Source organism: Ascaphus truei, chromosome 5, assembly GCF_040206685.1.
Source record: "Ascaphus truei isolate aAscTru1 chromosome 5, aAscTru1.hap1, whole genome shotgun sequence".
NCBI lineage: Eukaryota > Metazoa > Chordata > Amphibia > Anura > Ascaphidae > Ascaphus > Ascaphus truei.
In genome coordinates this window covers 277,787,310-277,813,329 of record NC_134487.1, presented here as the reverse complement: position 1 = coordinate 277,813,329, position 26,020 = coordinate 277,787,310, and the positions used below count along the sequence as shown (strand labels likewise).

The window sequence follows — 26,020 nt, the reverse complement described above, 5'->3', positions numbered from 1 at the left end:
AAAAAACGCAGGAGCCCGGCTTTTGACTGCCTAGAATCTACCGTAGAAAAGGACATTACTTGCAAATCAGGTACAGTTTAGTATAAAGACCAGGACCACTTTAACCCAAAAACTAGTGTGGGGCATTTGAGCCAATAAACCAGGACACGTTCACACAAAAGCCAGGTTTGGGTCAGCTAACAAATCTGCATAGAGTAAGGCCCATAATTATTATGCAGTGCTATTCAATAAGACATCTTCCAGTGCTGAAAGAAACCCTATGGCCCATTCACTTGAGGTCATGTATACAGTTGACGGGCATGCCACTTGAATTCAAGTAGTTGAGCCTTAAAGTGTCTTATGTAATAGCACTGCTTAGTAAACACGGGCCGTAACCTGTAAACAAAACTGCATGCAAAAACAGAAATGTCGCAAGCTACAAACCCTGACAGATTTAGTTTGGGGCTATTTCAGATGGGAGAGTAGAGATGAAACAACATCATGGTTTTTTTTTTAACTCCATCCGCAGCCTTGTGCTGGAAACGCTCACACATAAGGAGACCTGGTCTCTTCATCCTAATGCTCCCCGCACCTCTCTCCCTCGCGGTCGCCCCGCACTACGCACCGCTGAAGTTGAGTAGGTGAGTGAAGAAGAAGGACTGTTTGTGGAACTCCTCGATTGCCTGTACAATAGGTCCATCCAGACTGCTGCGCAACGTCTTCTTAGAGCCGCTCTTATCAGCGATCAGAGACTCCAGCATTGTGCGCACCATATATAACTGGAAGGAACGAAGGCCACTAATGAACGAGTACTTACAATAATACTTTTCTCATACTGCACTGAGTATGCAGAACTCTACATAGAATTTTGTACAAACAATGAGTCCCTGCCCCAAGAGCTTACAATCTAATTTCGGTGCCCTGAGGCACAGGAAGATAAAGTGTCTTATCCAAGGTCACAATGAGAGCTGGCACTGGAAATCAAACAGAGTTCACCCACTTCAACTGCAGTGATATTATCACAGAGCTTACACTTATGTATCTTTTTACTGATATAATTTTGACCGTATGTATCTCTTTACAAATAATTGCAGCAATCGTGGTTGCACTAGAGTAGGGACGGCCAACTCCAGTCCTCAAGAGCGACCAACAGGTCAGGTTTGCAGGATATCCCTGCTTCAGCATATTTGGCTCAATCAGTGGCTCAGTCCAAGAGCCACCTGTGCTAAAGCAGGAATATTCTGAAACCTTTACACGTTGGTCGCTTTTGAGGACTGGAGCTGGCCACCCCTGTACTAGAATCATTTCTCATAGGGAATGAGAGTAGTTATGTGGAGTAAATGAATAAGTGGAGGGCTGAATTCTGTGCTGTGTATTAATTACTTCCTGCTTTCACCTTCTCCCCTCTTTTTAATGTCATCTAAGCCACGGGTGCGCAAATGAAATGCCGGAGGATCGCGAGGCCTCTGCAACTTCCCTAACCCTGTCTCCGGCGACGTGTCGCCATGGCAACGCAGCGTCAATTGACAAGGTGACGTCATATAACCCCGCGGCGTAATTTGACACCGGAGACATGGAAGGAGGGGGGGGAGCGCGAGCAGGGGGGGGGGGTGCAGACAGGTGGACACAGGGGGGAAAGTTTGCACACCCCTAATAAGCCATGGCTGCCTAAAAGCCTGCTACAAATGTATCAGCCACGTATTAAAAATGCTACAGCATGAATACTTATATGATGTTCATACATAATCTGTTTCGTAAATACAGTCAAATAGTTTGACACAACTGATTAAACATTAAACAATTAAAAAAAGTGCAAGAGATAGTAAACGTTAAAACGAACAGCTTCCACGTGCCTAGAACATTACGTGGTCATAGTGTCAGCACCAGTACTTCTGGGACATTATGTAGTGCTCCATATGAAGCTGTATGCACACATTAAGGGCCATATTCTATATACGCCAAAGCGGTTGTTCGGGCCTTTTTCGGACGAAAATCCTCATTAAAGTCAATGAGGATTTTAAACTACTTGAACGCCCACTTGAGCATAATTACCCCATAAGGGTCATACGCACATATCCAATGCAATACATCCTAATACAGAGTGAATGGATTATTTGAAAGTAGATGCAAAAGCTTGCTGTGGCAGTAATGAATACCATATCACAGGCGTCCGTCCACATGGCTGTGTGTCTAGTACATTGTGACTGTGGACGGTCATTGCTTTGTGTAACTAGGATCCAGTGCTGTCAGTGTCCTGTGCATTCACGTCAGAGCCAGCCTTGCCATCCTGCGAAGCAGGGATGTGACAAGGATATATACAGTGGTGGCTAATACAAACCTGTGTGCTTGAGGGTCCAACCGCTCTCCGAGGGACTTTGATATCAAAGCCACCCTTGGGGTCCTTCTCCCCACGCAGACATGGATCGTTGGGAGGCTCACGGCCCGCCTCCCAGTCACAGATTGTCTTGCGTATTGCCTGCAGGACGCTGAGAGAGGGGACAAGGTAAGCACTGTGGATATTCTGAACACGATACAGAAAGCTTGGCCCCCTGCAGACGCACTTACCAGAACTCCCGCCTACCATCTCTGTACGTTCTCCCTACCTACCAATTAGACTGTAAGCTCCTCGTGGCAGGGACGCCTCTTCCTTAATGTTACTTTTATGTCTAAAGCACTTATTCCCATGATCTGTTATTTATATTATCTGTTATTTATTTTATTACCACATGTATTACTACTGTGAAGCGCTATGTACATTAATGGCGCTATATAAATAAAGACATACAATACAATACAATACAATTTCAGCTTCCAGATCGTGGTAACATGAACCTTGGTAAATGGATCCTTACTATGATCAATTATTGTTACCTGACTAAAAGCTCCTGTACTAGGTGAAAAGAAAATAAAGACACTAGAAGCAATATTAATACATTGCAGGCGGAAGGGGTGCATTGGTATAGCAATTATACACTGTTTTTCCATAACCCTGGTAGCAACCAACATAGAGAGCCCCAAGGAAAAGAGTGATCTTCATCAGAGACAAGTATTGATATGAGAAGATTTCGATCAGTATTGCAGTCCCTTGGCATTACCAGGGTGCAGCAGTGGTACAAAAATTGTGGATAGATGTAAAAAAAATAGTAACAGTTTATGTTAGATTATAATTCTATGAACATACTCCCAATTCATGACCCTTAAAGCAGACACATATAAATTTCCACCAACCCTTATCTTCTAGCTACACTGTAAATATCTGAAGCTGGAAGCACACATGCATGTCCATTATAAAGGCTGATACTGCAAGTACTGGCACAAAGGGCTAGCATTCTATACGTCCATACCATAATCACTAACTGCATTTTATGGCTCTATAATATTATAATATAGGGTAAGAGATCATTACCACGTAATCATTGGCTAATTAAAAGCTGTATGCACTTGAAAAGTTGTTATTCACACCCAATCATCAATATTAGAGCTTGCAGAGTAACAATGTGACACTATTTGTGTCATAACAGGCTTTACCGGAGTTTACAGAACTTAAATTCTTCCTATAACATGTCCCCACTACCCCCAACCCACCCTCTCTATAACCCCCTGATCCCATTGGTTACCTGATCAGCACATTCTTCTTCTTGCGCACAGCCTGCCTGAGCGGCTCCCGCAGGATGCTCTGAGCAAAGTCCTGCAGCGCGGCGTATATAGTGTTGCGTATCGCTTGGTTAAACACGCTCTCCATGCGGCCCATCAGCACCTGCAGCCCCTTCACCATCGCAATCACCTGTGCGGAAAAGAAGGAGGGACCTCACAATGAAGAAGAGCAGAAGAAACACACAACACCTAATAAGTAGCAAGAGCAGGGAAGGAACAACTGGCCCTGTTAAAAACATTCAGGAAAACATTTTAGATCAGGCCAGCAATCAAAAATAAAAACTTGCTAACTCAATGGATAATTCCCCCTTCCCCGGCCCCCCCCCCCCCCCCCAAAAAAAATATAATAAGACATTTTAAAAAAAATGGTAAATTTATAAAAAAAATCTATTTAATCAAACATCAAGTAATCCACAAAGAGTATACTGGCAAGTAAAACAAATAATAAAAGATACACAATCACCACAAGCATACCCAAATCATTTTTTTACTTGCCCGTGTACTCTTTGTGAATTATTTGCTTGATGTTTGATTACATTGAATTTTTGTAAACTTACCATTTTTTTTTGTAATTTCTTATTAAATTGATTGGGGGGGGGGGGGGGCATTACCCATTGAGTTAACAAGCTTTTATTTGTGAGTGCTGGTCTGATCGAAATGTTTCTCTGTATGTTTATTGTACCTGGTGGTGGTCTGTAAATGACACTGAGTGTGAAGCAGGAGAACCTCGTTCAATTCCCGGTGTCAGCTCCTTGTGCCCTTGGACAAGTCACTTTATCTCCCTGGGCCTCAGGCACCAAAATCATAGAGTGTAAGCTCATCTGGGCAGGGACTGTGTCTGAACCCATCCTGTGCACTGCGCACTATACTGTAAAGTGTGAAGCTCTTTGAAATAAAGTTATTATTATTAAAAACTGGTCACAAAGAAGAATGACTGACATGAAAGAAATGGCATTGAGACATTCCAAAGCAGTCTTTGTTTTTGGATACAGGTAAAATCTAGCAGCATGTGCTGCACACGTTGTGAAAGAAATGAAATCAGTCATGTGAATCATTCTCTATCAAAATATATGTTGCTTTCACAATTTAAGGTTTAATAACTTTGCAAATTGAAGCCCAAAGTCCTAACAGTAAAATGCAGAAAGACAAATATAACTAAATACACATTTGATATTTTTTTGTGGAAGAGAGTAATAAAGGGTCCATAATTATACAAGGAAAGATTGCAGCAATTTTGAAATTCAACGATCAGCCGTTTTCTTTAGAAAATGGCACCACCGACCCTTTTTCTTTCAGTGACATTAAAGCAAGAGATCGGGGGAAAAAGGGAAAATTAAGGCAATTTGTCAAAATATCTTTTTCAGGCTGGTGATTGTTTAAATTAGTAGGTAAGTAGACGGCCTTTACTTGAGAGATCTTTCTCATATAGGCGCTTAGGGTTAGTCATTTTGGTGTGGTCCCTACGTTTGCATTTAACAACAAAACACTCACACTGAAGTCTTAGTGGCTTTGTTAAGTTCCTGACAGCCAGCCTATAAAACTGAAGATGCCAAGGCTGGATTCTGCACCAGGTAATGTTATTGCCAGGGTAATAACACACTCGGGAGTTGAACTGTCATCAGCTAATGTCATAGCCCGAGAAGGAGTGGGTGATCATTGTGTGCTGCATAGTGATGTACAAATCATAGCTTATGGAAGAATGGTCTACAATATTTTCCATCTGTATTGAAATAATGATGCGTCCTAATATGTTCCCGGGCTCTCCAAGGCTCCAACAATGATGAACACACAAAGTTGGAGATACAGAACAATCACATAAAGTATACATAATACCAATAATAGTTGTTTTTTTCTTGTATAGTGCTACCAGTGTAAGCAGCATGGTATATATCAATGTTGCAGACACAGGTCCCTGCCCCATAGAGCTTACAATCTTACAAGCAGCTGGCACCAGGTTTGAACCAGGCTTCCCTGCTTCAAAGACAGTGTCATTGTTCTCAGTCAACGCCTTTACTCACTGAGCTGCTCCTTCAGCCCACACACTTAGAACATCAGTTCTCGTACATGCAGCTTCAGCAGAGAGGATCATGGTTCAGAACATTTAATGCTTAGCACAGGATGTTATGAAGATTGAGACGTGCATACACTTATGATGCTAAAACATTTAAATACAGTATATTGAACAATAGGGTCAACATTTATTGGCCCAAACATGATCCTTTCTTATCTTCGACTGAAATGCAGACACGAGTGTTCAATAAATGCATTTGTCTTTACACTGTCAATGTTTGCACAGCTACATCCGTGTTAGATTCTATAACAATTTACAGTGCATCCTACGCAGTATTGTTCACAAGTGCCCTTATAAATACTGTTTAAAGAGTTAGGGCGATGCTTAGCGGTGTTGGCAGAATTTGGGGTTCCCCACCTCTACAAAGGCAAATTTCTCCTCGCTGGTGTAGTTGTACCGCGTGGCTCGCTCGTACTCCTCTGCTGTCCCTGGGCAATCCTTGTTACAGAACTTATCTGTGGGGTGAACCAGCTTCCAGGAGTACTGGAATGAGAAGACAGGTTGGAGACATAAGTTCATAGAGGTCAGCTACATAACAATATCACAACACAGCACCACACAACAACGGATCAGCACACAGAAGTTATACAACACAAAACAACATTAGATGGAAAAAGAGAGAAATATCAACACAGAAATACATCACAACACAGATAAAGACATTGCAACATGGACAAAACATCATGACACAGAAGGGAATCAAACCTATTGCCACAGAAACCATAATACAGGCATACCCCGCATTAACGTACGCAATGGGACCGGAGCATGTATGTAAAGCGAAAATGTCCTTAAAGTGAAGCACTCCCTTTTTCCCACTTATCGATGCATGTACTGTACTGCAATCGTCATATACGTGCATAACTGATGTAAATAACGCATTTGTAACAGGCTCTATAGTCTCCCCTCTTGCGCACAGCTTCGGTACAGGTAGGGAGCCGGTATTGCTGTTCAGGACGTGCTGACAGGAGCATGCGTGAGCTGACATTTGCCTATTGGGCGAAATGTCCTTACTCGCGAGTGTACTTAAAGTGAGTGTCCTTAAACCGGGGTATGCCTGTACACATAAAAGCTCCACCGAGCACACGTAGCTCATCTCGAACACCAAATACTGTGCTTTGGGGACTCACCACCTCCATGACATGAGCACTCCACTTTGACAGCAGCTGCAGACCCCTCAGTGCCAGGTCAAAAAGCTCCCTGTATTCCTCATCTGACTTCTGGCTGTCCAAACCTGAGCCAGTTACCACCTGCCAGAAGACAAAGTGACCACAGAAGCATGGACTTTCTACCCAACCCATAAAAGAGACACCAATCAGGATCTATCCTGCACATATTTGTACTTATTCAGCATGTATACAGTTCCATCAATTTGTACAAGTAATACAAAGACTTTATATAACCGAGACACAAGGCTGACATGTTACACATTGTTAAAACATTGCATAAAGCAAAAGCCCTTTTGGGAACTCGGTTGCTGTCAAGAGAGGAATTTGGCATTATAGACAATACGAACAAACAAAACAGGATGGATAAAGGGGATCAAAAAAGTAAATACTAGGAAAACCTCAAAGTAACAAAACTGCGGCAGCGCATAAGCTGGGATTTACATGAGTTATGCGTGTGCCTTTAAAAGAAACATTATCATTGGTATAAAGCCCTGTTTATGTTTTTCTGTGTCTTACGTTTGTCTCTTACCCTTTTGGTTCGGGCAAAATAATTTACATGATCAGATGAACTGATCAAATTAAACAGATTCAACACACAAAGGCAGAAAGGGTGTATTTCTAAGCAAGGATACGTTGTTGAAAGAGTCCTAATTAGTTTCAGTGAAATCCAGGTGTTTCCTTCAAGATAAATAAAATACATTATATATGTAAACTAGCTGAGAGACCCGGTGTTGCCCGGGATGTAATGTTCCCGCTCCTCTCTCTCTCCTCTCTCTGTTTGTCCCCCATTCACATCAATCCAGTCCCCCCCCTCCCTCCTTTACAGCTCTGTTTGTCCCCCTTTACAGCTTCATGCAGTGTGTGTGCGTCAGTCATTGTGTGTGCGTCAGTCAGTCACTGTGTGTGTGCGCGCGTGCGTCAGTGAGTGTGATGCAGAAACACAAACACACACACACAGACTGACGCACACACACACAGTCAGTGTGTGCGTGTGTGTGTGCCTCAGTCAGTGTGTGCGTGCGTGTGCGCCTCAGTCAGTGTGTGTGTGTGCGGCAGTCAGTGTTTGTGTGCGCGTCAGTCAGTGTGTGCGTGCGTGTGGCAGTCAGTCAGTGTGTGTGTGTGCGTGCGTCAGTCACTGTGTGTATGTGTGTGTGTGTGGGGGTGTGTGTGTGCGCGCGCGCGTCAGTCAGTGTGTGTGTCAGTCAGTGTGTGTGTCAGTCAGTGTGTGTGTCAGACAGTGTGTGTGTCAGTCAGTGTGTGTGTCTGTCAGTCAGTGTGTGTGTTTGTCAGTCAGTGTGTGTGTCAGTCAGTGTGTGTGTGTGTGTGTCAGTCAGTGTGTGTGTGTCAGTCAGTGTGTGTGTGTGTGTGTGTGTGTGTGTGCGCGTCAGTCAGTCAGTGTGTGTGTCAGTCAGTGTGTGTATCAGTCAGTGTGTGTCAGTCAGTGTGTGTGTGTGTGTGCACGCATCAGTTAGTCTGTGTGTGTGTGTTTGTGTGTGTGTGAAGGGCAGGGGGGGTGAAGGGCAGGGGCGGGGGGGGATGAAGGGCAGGGGCGGGGGGGGTGAAGGGCAGGGGCGGTGAAGGGCAGGGGCAGGATGAATGGCAGGGGCAGGGTGAAGGGCAGGGGCAGGGTGAAGGGCAGGGGGGTTGAAGGGCAGGGGGGGTGAAGGGCGGGGGGGTGAAGGGCAGGGGGGTGAAGGGTAGGGGGGGTGAAGGGCAGGGGGGGTGAAGGGCAGGGGTAGAGGGGGTGAAGGGCAAGGGTAGGGGGGGTGAAGGGCAAGGATAGGGGGGGTGAAGGGCAAGGGTAGGGGGGGGTGGGGAAGGGCAGGGGTAGGGGTGAAAGTGAGGCACAAATTGTTGGCAGGAGTAAAATGTCCACACACACACACACACACACACACACATCCGAGGAGGCTGCTTGGCCCCCCCAGTGGCCGGGAAGTTAAGGTAGCGCCGGGGAGTTAAGGGAGCGGCGGGGAGTTAAGGGAGCGGCGGGGAGTTAAGGTAGCGCCGGGGAGGTAAGGTAGCGCCGGGGAGTTAAGGGAGCGCCGGGAAGTTAAGGGAGCGCCGGGGAGTTAAGGTAGCGCCGGGGAGTTAAGGTAGCGCCGGGGAGTTAAGGTAGCGCCGGGGAGTTAAGGTAGCGCCGGGGAGTTAAGGTAGCGCCGGGGAGGTAAGGGAGCGTTGGCGGCTGGGGTAGGAGGGCCGCGCCGCGCTTACCCTCCGTGTTTCCGGGAGCCGGTTGAGAGCGAGGGGGGAGGAATCTGCAGTTGGCGGCAGGGGCAGGAGGGCCGCGCTTCCCCTTCGTCCGGGAGCCGGTGCAGGGCGGCGCACATGATGGGGGGGGGGACAGAGTGTGTGTGTGTGTGTGTGACCTTTGGCCCGTCACTCCGCCTCAGGCCAAAGAGGTGTGCGGGGGCGGGCGGGCCAAAGGAGCATTCTCATTGGCCAGGCCCAAGGTCCAATCTGATTGCCGCTAGGGACACAGGGAGGGACACAGGGAGACACATACAGACATAGACACATAAGACGCTTTCACAAATATATAGTAGATTAAGTGAAATATTTGTTTACATATCTAGGTTAACCCAAGGTTTTTATTAACCACTGCAGAAAATTATGTAAATTGAATAAAACTTAGGTATTATATGAAAGGATTCAGGTAGAGCTAGAAAATCAACCCCCAAAAGGATAGATCCCTTTCAATCGAGGTGACGATTCCTCAGTACTGATACCACTCTGACAGAGATGGATGAATACATTTAGTACAAGCAAGAAAGTCACAGGAATTCACCTTCTGCCGATAGGACCTTCAAAGTGGTGGGCCATAAACAAGGGTTGGTCGACCGAGTGGCTTTCCAAAGCGTATATCAGTTTGACTGGGAAATAGTTAAGATCTCCTTCCGACTCAGCTGAAACAGTTGGAGAGGGTTTCATCCACTTTCTAAAGGCCTCAGTTTAGTAGGATTGGAGGCGGACGTAGCTTGTGAACCATAAGTGCAGGGAATTGTGGCTTTTTGGGCACACGAAAAAGTGATACAACAGAGCAGATGACATTTAAGATGGGCGCTGACTCAGGAATTTCAGCGGCTGAGAGGGTATCTCAGCGCAAAACAGTTTCAAACTTGGCTTTCCAGCTCTGTGATGTTTCAATGGGGTTCCTCTGAGGCATATCTTGTAAGAGACAAAGTGTGACTTTTATCTCTTTTTTGTGTGTTGATTTGCTGGTTCTGATATTATTGATCAGGTTCGCTCAGATTGCCCCAATAAACAACTTTGGCAGAGGTATTATTCTAAGAATTCAATGGCAAGGTGGTCTCCAATATCTGTTTGATTAGTATTTGATCCAGAACCTGAAAAGTCCAAGGGGAAGCTCAAGTTGGCCCAAGACTCTCTCTCCTGAAGTTAGGTCTTCAAAGACTCATGTTTGCAACGAGAACAGCCATCACAGTAAAATCACTAGGCACTATACTTAAAGAGGCAGTTTAGAAATTATATAATGGAAGATCTTGAATTATGCTGAAATTAGTTTTTTGGCGTTCCGATGAAGGGTGAAACGTTGTGTCCCCGTCTGGGACAGGAACCCTTGGAATAAGACGACTAGAAGCTGCGTAGATACGGGGCATTTTGTGCCATCTGCGACCAGCGTCTCTGTCTCCAGCAGATTGCAAACCAGCAAAGGCTGAAACCTGAACTGAACTGAAGAAACCAGTGCTCAAGAAAGCAGCTCAGTGACCACAGCAGGGTAAGCTGGCTGTTGCATAAGGAATGTACTTCAGGCCCAGTATGATGCCAATATTGTAGTCACAGGGGAGAAACGGTAGGCTGCAGCTTGGATACAGAATACTTGACAATAGGAGGAGAACAGCAGACAATACAGGCCTCAAAAAAGAGCATCGATTTTGTTCTAAAATCCATAATGGATACTCTAGCAATTTTAGTTGGTTGAAGGAGGATGGCTGTGGGTTAGGAATGGTCTGCCACAGAGCATCGGTGTTAAGCTGCCATCTTGAAGAGACGCTTCCGGGAAGTCTGTCCTACACATTTAATTAAGTGTCCAAGGGACATAAAAAGAAGACTACAGATACGAACCATCATGCCATCTTAGTCCCACCCATTAACATCCCTTTCTCTTATTTTTTCCTCTTTAAAAAGGTATACAATCTGTATGTACGCATTTATTTTTTTATTCGTATTGTGATGCATACTTTTCTGGATTGTGTCTAGTCTCCCTATGCTCTTTTGAGATACAGTGTATTATGCACAAGATGACTCATGATGTGGTACCTCCCACCACCTTCTTTATGTCTGTGATACTGTTTCTTATACACTCCCTAATCCTTCCTTGTCACGTTTTCCATTAATCTATAGATCACCAGGTATAATCATCCCCAATTTTGTTTGTCGCAGTCGTCACTTAAATTCTCTCCGAAATCTATTTATTTCCCAATGGTTTATGTGCCTCGTGGGCAAAATGTAACATTTGAAATAAAAGTTACCACAATCTTCAACACTTCACACCACTTACCCAGGTCTTTCCTCATTGCCATGTACAAACCTGATGAAAATCTAAAAGCGCTACATAATAAATTATTAATCTTATTTTATTCCATTTTAAATGTCACAGAGAAACCACTTACTACCCATTCCCAGACTGCTAAAATGGTCTGCCTCTGTGGAATACTAAAGCGACATTTACAACCCCTGATGAAGTAAATGTGATGGCAACAGTTTGCTCTCCATGACCTTGCTTACCTCGCTGTTGCTGTAACGTGCCAACTCAGAGATGAAGCGGATATGGTCGTCCCGGATCTGCACCATCTGCTCACAGATATTGTACTGGGGGCTGATGCTGCTCTGGGTGCAAGTCCACCTGGGCAGGAAAGCAGCTGCTTAAATCTGGGCATCCTCCTTATTAGGGCACATGGGAAGAGCCCCGGGAACAAACAGTAGGAGGTGCTCCACTGCATCAGAAGACACCTAAACAGCTACAGAGACTGTGCATGCCCTTGAAGAGCCCAAAACATTAACAAAGCACCAAGACAGATCCAGATCTGCTGCAATACAGCAATGTATTCTAAATTCTCCACTACAATAATCTAAACAAGAATTTTCACCCACACATATTCCAATGCACCTCCATGTTGTCCTGCAGTTACAGTAGCTTTGCTATACCAGAAATGTCACCCATCTTAAAGACCAACAGCTTTGCCATGTTATCTCAGTCCAGCCATCAGAAAATCATTGTATGTTTATCACTTATTCACACACATCTTGGCCATTGTACAGTACTTAAATCCTGTACAGTACTGTCACCACAATACAACGATTAACCATGAGTTCTTAGTGTGCACCTCAACCATGCCCTGAAATAATCGCCCCCTCCTTCCCCTACACACACATACAGTATCTACCAGCACCGTCTCAAGGCACATGCAGCCCAGACAACACAGAACCATCTACTCTGCTATTGTTACCCTAGCACAATACATATATAGGTATGCATTTGTACCCCAATCCTGCCCCTGTGGAACCCTACACAGTTGTAAATAAACTGCAATGTATGAAAATCTCTCATGTATTTACATATGTATGTTCAATTGTAAATACATGAGAGATGTATCACATCACAGCCCTCACATACACCACAAACTGTCATTTAATCTACATACTGTGACAGAGTCACTGTCCTTATGGACTAGAGACCTAGTAGCTATGGGACTTTTCAGCATACATGGAGTTAATTTCCCTTGGATAAGCTACCCTCAGGTGCAGCTAATCAGCCTGGTCTGAATGAACAAGGATGTCTTTTAAAACAGACACAGGAAGCTGCCATGTGGGGAGTGATACAGAGAGTTTGGCTGCTTTACCTCAGAGAAGGGGACAGAGGAGAGTTTCTCTGAGCTGACGTGGGGCCGAGTTCCCCTAGGAAGGAAGGACGCGAGGCTGTGCTGAAGTGGGGACGTCTGCTCCAATGGACTAACAGATAAGAAAGACGTTATATTGATGTGCTTAAGACTGTTCATGTGGGGTGGATATGCCGGGGCATGTTTTAAGCTGGGAGCCAGTATAGTTGGCCAGCTGCCGCTAGAAAGGGCTGGAGTGAAGTCTAGTTAGTTTCCCTAATGGGAATAGGTGTTTATTTTTATTATTTGGTTTTCTTAAAGGGACAGTGCACCCAGTGTTTATTTGTTTTGTGGCTAATAAACCACTACAGTTAAAGTTTCATACCGTGCCTAGCATCTTACTGACCCTGCCGCGAGGCCGTCCTGCCACAATACGCAGCACATAATTGTGTGGTATGGAGAGGCATGTGGCTTTAAGAGATTTATTTTAAACCCTGAAAAAATTGTTTCAATAACCTACCCAGAGCCAGACCACACTTAACACATACACACAGAGGCTGCTGAATGAACATGTCAAACCCTCAACACACATACCTTTTACTACAAGCAATTCAGAGGTGCTGCTGAATAATGAAATCTGGGAGGCTTCTGCGTTGTAAGCGAATATTCAAATGTTCCTATGGCAAGTGGAGACTTAGAAAGTGCAGACTGACCTAGTCAGCCACTTCGAGATAAGTTACTGCTCCTGATCATTTCAACTGCGGAAACCTAAACCCTGCCATTTACTAACTAGGGTTCTCAGATAAAAGATTTGGAAAAGTGATGAATGGCTGCAACAATCCCATCCCGACCCTGTCATTTTCAAGTCTTTCACTTCTAAACCCAGGTAAGTACCAGGATTCAAACGCCTAATAGTAAAATGTCCAGAAGCAGTTATACTCGTTCAGCATCTTATCTCCAAGTGGCCAAGTAAGTGCAGCTGCTGCTTAAAGACTCCTACACTACTGCAGCATGAACCAGCTTGTAGCTGCAAAACAGGTTCCACAATGAGTGCCTCTTTACAACCACAAGCTGCTTTGCACTGCAATGATCCCGAACGTCTTTAAGTGACCTGGAACAGTACAGTACAGTTTCACCTTGAAGAATCATGGATGACTGCACTTCTCTCTCACCCTCTTCTTTCCATCCCTCCTTATATCTCCCTCAGAGCTGGGACACATTACGGCAGGCACTCACTTTGATTTGTTCTCCTCATAGTGAGCACTGGTCTCAATGTATCTGGCCAGCTCTATCTGCATATCCCCGAACAGCGGCACCACCTGCAGCTGCTGCAAGAGAGAAGAGAGATAGACTGCACACTTAGACTCAGGCAGCACAGGGCAAACAGCTGATAGAGAGTTCCATCTATGTGAACGGAGGCATGTGGAGATCAGTCTGAGACAGCACAGGGGAAACAGTGCAACAAAGAACTCAGTAACGCAGGAGAACTGGAATATCAGTCTGCCCCAGACAGCAAAGAGAAATAGTGAGGTCAGTCTGTCTGAGGAAAAGGGTATCTTTGTTGAAACAGGGAGCTCACGTCTGACAGTGAAAGCATGGAGAATACAGAAGCAGCCTGTCTGAAGCAGCACAGAGTATGTAGGAGGTCAGCCTGTCTGAAGCAGCACAGAGTATGTAGGAGGTCAGCCTGTCTGAAGCAGCACAGAGTATGAAGGAGGTCAGCCTGTCTGAAGCAGCACAGAGTATGAAGGAGGTCAGTCTGCCTGAAGCAGCACAGAGTATGAAGGAGGTCAGCCTGTCTGAAGCAGCACAGAGTATGAAGGAGGTCAGCCTGTCTGAAGCAGCACAGAGTATGTAGGAGGTCAGTCTGCCTGAAGCTGCACAGTAGGAGGGAGGTCAGTCACTGCACATGCGAACAGAGAACCAAGATTGACTAAACGTTGCACAGCCTTGGAACACTTTACATCCCATTCAAATGCATAGGCTTTAAGGTGTGGTAAGGGTTAACAATGTTTAAAACATTTAATAAGCTTGGGTCAGTTTAAGCCAGCAGAAAACACTAGGAAGCAAGTCCAACTACATAAGGAAATAGGGACGTTAGCTCCCTCAGGTGATCAGAGAATGAGATGGATGTGGGATGTTCAGTGGGAGAGGAGACAGGAAAGTCCTTTCCTGGACATTACGGAGAAGTTGTTACGTTTGGCAGGTCTGGTTTGAAAAAAGGGGCTGTTTTTGTGGCTTTAAGAAAATGTTTTAGAGAGGGTCGGGTGAGGCACTTTATGTCGTAATGAATCCCTGTCTGGCAGACTGGTAAAGGGAATTAGTTTACATGTGTAGTAAGAGGCTTTTTGAAAAATTTCAGACAAAGTTTGGTTGGGCTGCCGGAGGTTTTGGGGGGGAACTGGAAAAACCTACTTTCCCAAGGGGTTCTGGTAGAGGAACGTTTTGTGGAACTTTGAGAGGCTGCGAGGTGAGAAGCTGTTAGAGGGACATCAATGGGTTTAGTAATTACTAGAGATGTGCGAATGTGTCCAAAAATGGTTTGCCCTTTTCTTGACGTATTTATTTCGCCAAAGTTGCGAAATTTCACATTGCTTAAAAATTTGCAAAAATTCATCAAAATCACACATTCCAGTGAGAATTTGCAGTTTCTCCGAGCCTGGTTAAGGCACTCCAGACCATGAAATAGGGATTTAGCTTGACAGGAGGACAACAACTCTATTTTAGGGCCTGAATTAAAAAGACTTGGCAAATCACTCTCACGATGGCTGGAACATTTTGTGCATCTGAAAATGGTTTGAGAACTTGGGCAAAAGCTTTGTAACATCTCTAGTAACTACAGCAAGACAGCCGTTTTCACTTATTAACAATCTTTTACATGAAAGGCCCTTAACGAGTGATAATGGCTGTAGCACGTTAGTGAATGTAGCCGTCATAGTATGTTTGAGGAACATTGAACGGCTGTGTTAGGTACGACATCAAGAGGCTATGTTACAGCGATATTAACAGGCGTATGTTCTGGTAACAGTAAGAGGCTGTGTTCGGTGGGACATTGAGTGGAGGGCTCGAGAGCTTTAGACATCACCTTGAAGTACTTGTCGATTTTGCTCAGGTTGATTCTCTTCTTGGCGTCCAGTTTATAAATGTTACTGACATTTCCATCCATCAAGTATAATCCAAATCCCATCACCTGCAACAGAAAAAGGCTGTGTGTTTATCCTGGCCCCTACACCGTGATCCTGAACCTCATACCCCATGACACTTTGCACACTGAACCTGGAGGTACAGAAAACAGATACAGTGTCACCTCCTTCCTTACATTCTAGTGAATTGTTGTGGAGCTACGATCACCCAGCATGACCTAGAACTCAAATGCAGATAACAGACAACACGTACAGTAGAAGCTTAGCATCTGTCCACTTGTCCATCAGTAGCCCAACAGTCACTAAAGTTGTCTCTGATATGGAGATGCTGCCACCTACCTCAGAATAGAAGAACTGTGGGTACAAGTAACATGATAGTGGAGGCGAGGAGTTAGAAATACTGTAGATAAGCAATTACACAGAATTCAACAAGGTGACTCATCTTATTTATTAAATAGCTGTCCAATTAAGTTTGTCAGTTTTTTTTTGTTACATAGTCCATCGTAAACGAAAAGATTTTTCTGTTTTATATATACTGTACATGCAAAATATTTTTTGGGTGCTCCACTGTGGCGTCTGCTTTATATTATATCCAGATCACTACATACAGCTTTTCTTCCCTTCAGACCCTTTACTATTTACCAAAACATCCATGGGTGGATCCTCAAAAGTGCATTATATTTTTAGCGTTACGTTGTCGCCATTTTACGTATCGATATACGTAACGCGTGTCCGCAAAGAGGATTTGCGTTGCGATACTCTCACGTTAACGTCAAAAATATCGCATCGATACATTTTACTGGACGTCTGGCTTACTCATATGCAAATCCTATGGTAATGAGCACTTCACCTAACAACTGAGATCCTCAGACCTCCGTTCATGTTAGCGCATGGGAATAATGCTCCCCCTGGATCACGCACGAATTTGCATAACCTGAGGGACCAGTGGAACCAGTCCCTAACCAGCTGGGTTGAGCAGGGGTTTTTTATACATTTTTTATACATTTTCTATATACTTTTTTATACACCTTGTCATCAATTCAAGTATTTATCACTTGTGTATATAAGTTTGTCACTTTTTGTATCAATAGATTCAAGTAATATCCACTGCACATTAATAGTGGACACTAGTAGAGTTAGCGCTTTATATTCACTAAAACACAGCGCATGGGAATAACGCTGAGATATTTAGCACCTTCAAAAAGCTGGTGTCGCTCACACCCAGGCGCTGATTATCCATGTGTTATTTCTGGGAATAGCCTAAAAGCTGTGTCCCGAGTATAGGACTTAATCCTTTTATTACAAAAAGTCACATGTCATACAAACATAAAATTAGGGATCATATATATGTCTGAAACACATCATAATAGGTAGGTGAAGGGACTCTGAGCACTGCTCGATAGTACCAGGCTGGAGGCAACGTGCAATGAAAAATCTTTATTATGGCATGACAGCCTAGGTTAAAAAGACATGAAAAACAATCCTCTGACGCGTTTCGTCTTGCGACTTTATCAAAGAGTGATTAGTGGCAGCTAGATACACACTTTAAATAGCCCTGAGTTCCCGCGCGTGGGTGGGTGAACCCGCCCCCCTGTGACATAGCGGGGTACTATCGAGCAGTGCTCAGAGTCCCTTCACCTACATTTGGATCCTGCCGCCGGGACGGACGCACGCGACGGGGCAGCTGAGTTCTCTCCCCATTGCAGCACACCGGAACCGGGGTCAGCAACGTGAGTACAGCTACTCTCTGCCACGAAGACCCACTGGGACCGTGAGACCCGCCCAAGGAGGGACCGCCGGGTGCAGCCTTTACTCACCGGTCAGGTTAGAGGTTTCTCTCCCTATAGTGGTTTTGTTTACGGTGTTATGAGATTTTGCTGCTATTTAATTACTGACTTTATTGTTCTACTGGGGATAGGAAAAACCCTGCCCATTGATATATTGGATACTCTGGACCCACTAACTTATAATTGAAGAGAATACATAGTCTTTCACAGGTGATGTTTTAGAGCACCCAATTAGGGATTTTTTTTCCCTTACTAGTTGAAACACATCATAAACTATATTATGGTTTATAGTGATTAAAGTGATATGTTTGTGTGAACTAATATGGTATATACTGTACTAATGACTGTATTAATTATGGGTGAACAATAATGTATATCCATACATACTGCACCGACACACTTTATTCGAGCAAATACCCGGTATGTACCTGGCAGATACCTGGAATGCGCCACTCCTAACCTCTGACAAGCCCCGTTGCATTTGCCTTCCCAGCCTGGGTTCATGCCTGGCTGATGGGCGGCTGATCTGTTAAATGATAATGATTAGGATTTAATAGGCTGCAATGCTTCGCGTGTCTACCAGATGGCATAAATTCATGAATTGTAATGCAGTATATATATATATACTGTGCAGTATTGCAGCCAGCGGGAATAAAATGCTTCAATCCCTGCTTGGAAAATAACTCAATGTACTCGGGCAGAAAACAGTCACAAACCTCAATACACCCGGGTATATCCGAATTCGTGGGACTAGCCAAGCTCGAATAAAGTGTGTCGCCAGTGTAAACAACAATAATAATTCATATTTATTTTTTATTCATGTACTAGTAAAATAAATGAAGGAAGGCTACTATAAATAATGGAAAAAGTTAATAAGTGTAAAAATGTTCCATTTCTCAATATTATAACAAGATGTGCATTAACATTTGGTAACCCACATGAGTAATGAGTCTATCGCATGCGTTAATAACGTACGTTAAAGTTTCACCAATGCGCATGTGCAGTGTATTGGTTAACGCGTCCCTGAGAAATGCAAATCCGCGTCAATGGCGCTGGTACTGCTATTAATGGACGTTATTTTTGCAGCTCATTAACTTTTAGCACACCTGTTAAACTGAAAAAAAAATAACGTCCGTTCCCGATTTCGGTAACGATCGTCATTAGCGCAGATGTGACGGACTTATGAGGATTTACCCCTGGAGTCATATTTATGAAGCAGTGATACTCAATAAGGCTGTAAGGCACTTTACAGACCATTAACTTGGCACGGTGCCTTCCAGAGCCGGAACGGTGCTTTACGGAGTAGCACTGCTTTGGAAACATGGCCATATGTATTGTCTGCTACGTGATGTTTCTTCTGCTTCTTCAAGTATGGTAGAGGTAGAAAATGGTAGAGGTATCGCATTGTTGAGAGCTTTCATGTACTGCAACGCCAACACGTGTTGGTATGTTGGCCTCCACCTTTACATGTCACTAGCTCTGGTAACTACAGGTTTAAAGCGTCCATCCCATTACCCATTTCACACGTTAGACCTACACAGCCCATTTAGTCATACTGAGGAATCTTTTACCTTGAGCAGCATGTGCTTCTCACTTGGGGTCAGGTACATTTTGTTCTCATAATAATCAATGCAGATATTTACAATGTCAGCCAGGAGCTCCTCATAGCCAGGGATCACCTCCAGCTGCTGGTGCAGGCACTGCAGGGGAACACACACAGAGATGTAAAGAGAACACGTGCAGCCAGTGCAGGACCTGCAGTAAAGGGTTAACCGTGACATGGTTACTGGCTTATAATGCTTTGGCCAAAGGACTGACTGATGACCCTTTACTTATGAGAAGAATAACAGATAGTATTTAACATAATGATTTGTCATGTTGGATGTAGCATTGGGATTAGGTTGTCTTTTGTTGAACACAGACAGATCATTAAGCGTTTAAGAACGTATACCACACTCACATCTTACATTGAGGGCTATGCATCAGGCTTCAATAGTGCAATGCAGCACCAGAGCAATTTAGTATTCTGCTCTTTCATGCCTCTGTTATATTTGTAAGAAACTCCCTTTTTCAAGTTTGACAAAAAAAGGGGTATGCAATAAAGTAATTGGTTTGCTTGCAAAAGTGCCCGACGGGCACTATACCACTTTAGTGAATAACCCTCATAAGATGACAATGCTCACACCAGCTCAGAGCTGGCAATTTAACTGGCACACAAGTAAAGAAACACCCTAATACTGGAATATTCTTATGCTATGAACATCAACTGGCTCCTTCTCAAACTCCTCTGACTGGTCCTCACAACCAGTGGTCGAACCTTGATGGTACTAGGGGGTAATGGGTTATCACTGCTTTTATATATTCCCACCCAGAGTACCACTACTTTTGTTTTTACGTACTGGCAATACCACTTTTTTATTACAGAAAATGGGATTTATTTTTTAAAGCCACCTTTCTATTTTTACTGCATAAATATTGCTGAAATACAATGGAGCTTTGCCCCAATGTTTCATGCAATGTTTTTCAACCAGGGTTCCTAGGAACCCTTGGGTTCCCTCGCAATTTTCTGGTCATTTGCAAATTGTATCAAACACAGAAGAATTTACAATGTATCTGATCATAGAGTTGCTATTAGAGATGGTTGGGGGTTCCTCACAATTTCACTTAGGGTTCCTTAACCAAAACAAGGTTGAAAACCACTGCTTTAATGAATGTACATCTGTAAATCTGGCATAGGTGAACCACTTCTCTTTAAGCCACTTTGACCATTACTCATAACCACTCCCCAATCCCCATGCAGTTTGCTCATACAAGAGCCGCAACACGTATACATGAATAAACAGGGACACATATTTGACAAGACTCTATTTCTAAGCCATATTTTATTTCGCAAAGCTTTCTACATATTAGCAACACACGCTGACAGCGTGCACACAGTGTGCAGGAGAACGTGGGACCTACCTGCGTGATCCGGTTGTGATTGGCCAAGAACATGGAGAGATTCTGTGACTCCTGGATAGACTGGGGGTCCGCCATCTTCCGAAGAAACTGGGCAGCTCTGCCGGGAGGTGGAGAAGCCAATGTGAACACAACAGGTACATTAGAAAGATGAAGCAATGTATGGCTAGAACACCCCGGCTCTAATGGGGTTTCAGCCAATTGGGATAAGGGAAGGGTTACAGACTTTGACAGGTGACTGTTTTATTGATTGGTGATTGGACTCCTTAGACCCAAAATGGTGCTAATCAATTGTGGGTCCTAATAAAAAAAAAATAGAATGACCTAAAATCTAATAACAATGCTTTGCAATACTGAAACAGTTAAAATACTAACTAGGGTTCTTTTCATTCAACTACAGCAAATACAAATACAAGTTGTGAGCACATTCACATGTCTTAGACAGGTCTGCAACCCTGTCTTTCCCCATTATCTCTTTGTATACAGTGCTTGCACTGCAGCTAGGGATTCTTGGAAATGACATGCACACAGCGTCACCTATTGCTTCTAATCCATTTTATCATGGAGCCCTATAAGCTTATGCCTGCCGCATTACCCAGCTTTTCAGCACAGCCTGGGTTAAGTACAGTATAGTCATTTAACCATGTTGAATCAAATGAAAGCAGAACATATTTTTTTTGAAATTCAGGAATAAAATAAATAATAACTGTGTATAGCAGACCTACTGCATATAACACCCTAGCTTCCTCTGCCCGCTTACCGTTTATAAGCAGAGTGGTCATTCTTGACACTGCACTTCATGTTTTTCAGCTCATCCAGCACAGCGAACATGTTGATGAACTTCCCCAGGGTCAGCAGGTACGCCTCTGACACGAAATCCTTCCTGCGCTCCGCATGGCACAGGCGCTTCACCTCGTTACAGAACCGCTCTATCGCCTTGCGCTGCAGGGGCGAAGGGAAGCATTTTAACATCACGATACTGGAGTCATTCACAACACAATGATATCAGAGTCCGTTCTCTGTGCATGCTGACTTTGTGTTTTAAATATTTTTAGAAGAAATCCCAAATTTGCCAATAAATACACGAGGTTTGGCTCTAACAAAGAAATGATCTAATTTCAGCAAGCATCGTTTTTTTTTCTTGCTTTCACATTGAAACGGCTTTTCTGCCAGAGGTGTCTGCAAATCATTGCAGTTCAATGCATGTCAGCTAGAATAAGGTGATGATGTATTAAGTTTTTATTTAACATTTTCTGGTGCGTCAAAATTTCAGTGTAAAAAAGTAATAGAAACTTACAAAATATGTGCATCGTATGTGTGAAGAATAATTTGCGAATGTAAATGATTTTTGGCGCATCCCTCATGCTTAGTACCCGATTGATATAATTTAAATGAAAACAGAACGATGTGTATTTTTTATTAAGCTCTAGTATTAGTAAATATCAATTATGAGTGTAATATTATTGATAATAGCCATAATGTAAAAACATAAGAGTCTTTTTATGGTTTACGCCAAGTTAAACTTGGCAGATGATTTTGACGCAATTTTATTGATTTTGTGGCACACAAAAATAGTATTTTTTTAGTATATACCATTTCAATCTGTACGCCAAGTGCGTCTGTTTCTGTGCGCCAAAACAAATGTAAAAACGTTTTGACCAAGCTGGCGCGGCTGGGGAAGTACAGATGGACACACAAACGCAATTTAAATAGATCAGCGGTGCGCAAACTGGGGGGCACGAGCATGCTTGCGGGGGGGCACGCGGTTTACAGAGGCCCTGTGCGATTCCCGAAAGCACTTAAATAAAGTGCCGGGGGAGCTGCAAGGCCTCTGTAAACCTTTACTCACCTTGGCTCCACACGCGTCGCCATGGCAATGCGGCGTCAAATGACGACGCAAGGTCATGTGACGCCGGAGCCGAGGTAAGTGGGGGTGAGGTGACCGCCGGCAGGGGGGGGGGGCAGGGAAAAAAGTTTGCGCCCCCCTGAAATAGATTATGACATGCGGCAATTTTGCACCAAAACCAGGTTGTAATGCTTTGTACATACTGTAGGCCAGGGTTAGGCAACTCCAATCTTTGACTGAACCAGTGATTGAGCCACCTGTGCTGAAGCAGGGATATCCTGAATATCTGCCCTGTTAGTGGCTTTTGAGGACTGGAGTTGCCCACCCCTGCTGTAGGCCCTTTAATATCCACAATTTGCCCTGCTAGTCAAGTGCAAAAAGACAATACAGGCATAACCCGGTTTAAGGACACTCACTTTAAGTAGACTCACGAGTAAGGACATATCGCCCAATAGGCAAACGGCAGCTCGCGCATGCGCCTGTCAGCACGTCCTGAACAGCAATACCAGCTCCCTACCTGTACCGAAGCTGTGCGCAAGCGGGGAGACTATAGAGCCTGTTACAAATGCATTATTTACATCAGTTATGCACGTATATGACGATTGCAGTACAGTACATTGAAAAAAAGTAGTGCTTCACTTTAAGTACATTTTCGCTTTACATACATGCTCCAGTCCCATTGGGTAAATTAATGCGGGGTATGCCTGTAATGTGTTTCTTTCTGCTTCAGCTCACCCTTCTTGGAAGTGAATCAGTATCTTCTCCCTGTACCACCTGCCCTTCATATAACAATGAAATCGTGATTCCTCTGCTCTCATCATAATAGCACAACTGTTACAAGTCTATTTGATGAAAGAACGCCATCGGAGTGGCATATTTGCAGTATTTTCAGAATATGACAGTTAAACAGGACATGCAAACATGTTGGAGCATCCTTATTTCTCCAGCGCAGTAGGAGGATTGAATAATTAAGTATATAACCATGAGAAACTAGGAAAGCCAAAGTGCCATTTTTTACTGGATTGTCTAAATGGGATTGGGTCTTTAGGCTCAGAATTTCAGATTTGATTCATGTATTTTCAACTTTATGTCAAGGGCGCAGAAGATATTGGTTTGTCATTTTTATTTCTCACCCCTCTGCATCCGTCCCCTTCCGCTCACCTGGAAGTACATGAATTTCATCAGTTTTGTGACTTCAGGTTCTAAAACTTCTACAGTCTTCTCATAAATCTCCACACGGTTTGGCTGCTCGTTACACTTCACCTAGAACAGGCAAATGAGACACGAAAACGTGTAAGGTTAGGGGTTCTTTAGGTCTCTCATTTGAGAAGCATTATGTAAACTGCTAGCATCGCGTAGAAAAGTTGCAGAAATGCATTGAACCACTCTGCAGAGAAGTAAACAAAAATATATTATGTATGTCTATCTTTATGTATGTAGTGCCATCTATGTACGCAGAGCTTAACAGCAGTAATACACGTGACATAATATAACAAATAATGGGAATAAAGCACTTCAGACATAAAAGTAACATTAGGAAAAGGAATCCCTCCCCCAAATAATATTATTATTATTATTAATGTTATTATTAGCGTTATTTATAAAGCGCCAACATATTCTGCTTTGCAGTACAACAGGGGGTACCGAATTATATAAAATGACATAAACAGAATGACATACCCAATAAGGATAAAGAAGCGCACACAGATACAAAAGGTAAGGTGGTCTCTGTTAGTGAGAGATTACAACCTAGAGGGCATAAGGGGCAATACTGAAACAAAACATAAAGTGGCTGCTCATTGTGGGATGGAGTATGTCTCAGGATGGAGTTTGGTCCAGGAACACAGCTGGTCCCTTTAAGGTTTAGGGGTGTCAGGTAGCATGGAGTTCAGTTCAGCAGAACAGCTGGTCCCCAATTGGGTCAGGGGGTGTGTATGTTAGGGGTATGCCAAACAGACTGCCTTTAAAAGGTCGGTTTCAGGGAGCTTTAAAATGGCTGAAAGGTGGGGGAGAGTCTGATGGTGCGTGGTAAGGAATTCCAGAGGGAGGGTTCAGCACGGGAGAAGTCTTGTAGGCGGGAGTGAGAGGAGGTGGTAAGGCAGCAGGAAATAAGGATGTCGTGGGCAGAACAGAGGTGGAGTTATTAGAGGAGAGTATTTAGTGATGAGGGTGAGATGTAAGGGAGGGCAACATACTTGAGAGCTTTTTAAGGCAGAGCTAGTATTATAGGAAGCCAGTGAGGGGGGTTTGCGTAGTGGATAAGCAGATCTGGAACGTTGAGTGAGGTAGATGAGTCTGGCGACAGCATTTTGTACGGATTGGAGTTGAGACAGGCAGCCAAGAAGGATGCAAACTAGGAGAAGGTTGCAGTATTCAAGGCGGGAGAAGATGAGTGCGTGCATTAGGATTTCAGTTGCGTCATGTGTTAGACAAAGGGCACATTCTAGCAATATTTCGGAGGTGGAGATGGCAGGACGTTGTGAGGGACTCAATGTGAGGAATGAGGGGGAAGAATCAAAGATAACCCTAATGCAGCGGGCTTGGGGCGTTGATGAGATGGTGGCATTAGTGACAGTGAGATTTTGGGTGTAAAGGTAACAGTGGAAGGGGGAGAAATTAGTAGTTCTTTTTTGTACAAAATATACCCTTGAGTCTTCTTTATTCAGTATTAATCCTAAACGTTATACTCTTGCAGCTGGAAGGGCCGGCTTGATGGTGGTGCTATAGGTGCCACTGCACTGAGCCCCACTCTCTTCCCCACAGCAATGAAACTGATTTTCGGGGGAGAACGCGGGGCCTCTCTAACTCTCTTACCTTCTCCTGCACCATCTCTTGCTGTCAGCATCCCTCCTCATGGCGCCGCAACGTTAAGTGGTGTCGCGCTGCCATGACAACGGGACACCACATGCTGTCATATGGTGCCCTTTTGTCATGGAAACGCGATGCCATTTGATGTTGCGGCGCCATGAGGAGAGATGCTGACAGCAAGCGATCGAGCAGAAGGTAAGCGGGGCACACCACAGCCCTGCACCACACCCCGCAATTTTCCTAGCCGACCCTGGCTGGAAGGGACTGCAATGAATTACCTTGCAATGTATCACAGGTCCTTTCGACAGCAAAAAGTGTTAATAAGATCAGCAGTGACCTGCTTTCTATGTTAGGGGTGATCTAATCCCTATGTGAAGAGGACGTCTCAAAAGCAAGATGGTGGGTTTGGATCTCACTCTTTTAAGTCAAAACAACTGCAAAGTTTGAAGTGGTCTACACCTTCATTATTTGGCTATCAGATCTGAGTCAAACATTAAAAAGTTGATAGGAACATTTCTTATATTAATACACAAATAAGAAAAAAGTTTCAACAGTGAAACAGATTCAAGTCCAAAGCAACAAAGAGTCAATGACAGTGTTCCATGTATGAGCGCTCTGCATTAGCACTGGTTACAGGGAAATAATATGGTGTCTCCACATAAAATGGAATGATCTGGGTGGTTAATAAAAGGACTCTGGTTATTGGAGAGGAGGAGCAGAGCTTTCTTGTTAACCTGGCCATTCTCTCCCTAAACTGCTGGTCCA

General features: G+C 44.0%; 1 protein-coding gene across 2 annotated transcripts in view; it reads right to left on the bottom strand.

Annotated features, from left to right (window-relative positions):
- CYFIP2 (cytoplasmic FMR1 interacting protein 2) overlaps positions 1-26,020 on the bottom strand; it is a 55,901-nt gene that overhangs the window by 20,445 nt on the left and 9,436 nt on the right. For both annotated transcript variants that reach the window (XM_075602187.1, XM_075602189.1), the window contains exons 5-16: positions 23,609-23,710; positions 21,362-21,543; positions 20,605-20,701; positions 19,215-19,343; positions 15,799-15,903; positions 13,950-14,041; positions 11,623-11,740; positions 6,835-6,954; positions 6,062-6,187; positions 3,597-3,763; positions 2,318-2,465; positions 605-758 (exon numbers count right to left, since the gene is read on the bottom strand). In XM_075602187.1, coding sequence (XP_075458302.1) covers positions 605-758; positions 2,318-2,465; positions 3,597-3,763; positions 6,062-6,187; positions 6,835-6,954; positions 11,623-11,740; positions 13,950-14,041; positions 15,799-15,903; positions 19,215-19,343; positions 20,605-20,701; positions 21,362-21,543; positions 23,609-23,710 — 1,540 coding nt within the window. The remainder of the gene's footprint in view (positions 1-604; positions 759-2,317; positions 2,466-3,596; positions 3,764-6,061; positions 6,188-6,834; positions 6,955-11,622; positions 11,741-13,949; positions 14,042-15,798; positions 15,904-19,214; positions 19,344-20,604; positions 20,702-21,361; positions 21,544-23,608; positions 23,711-26,020) is intronic.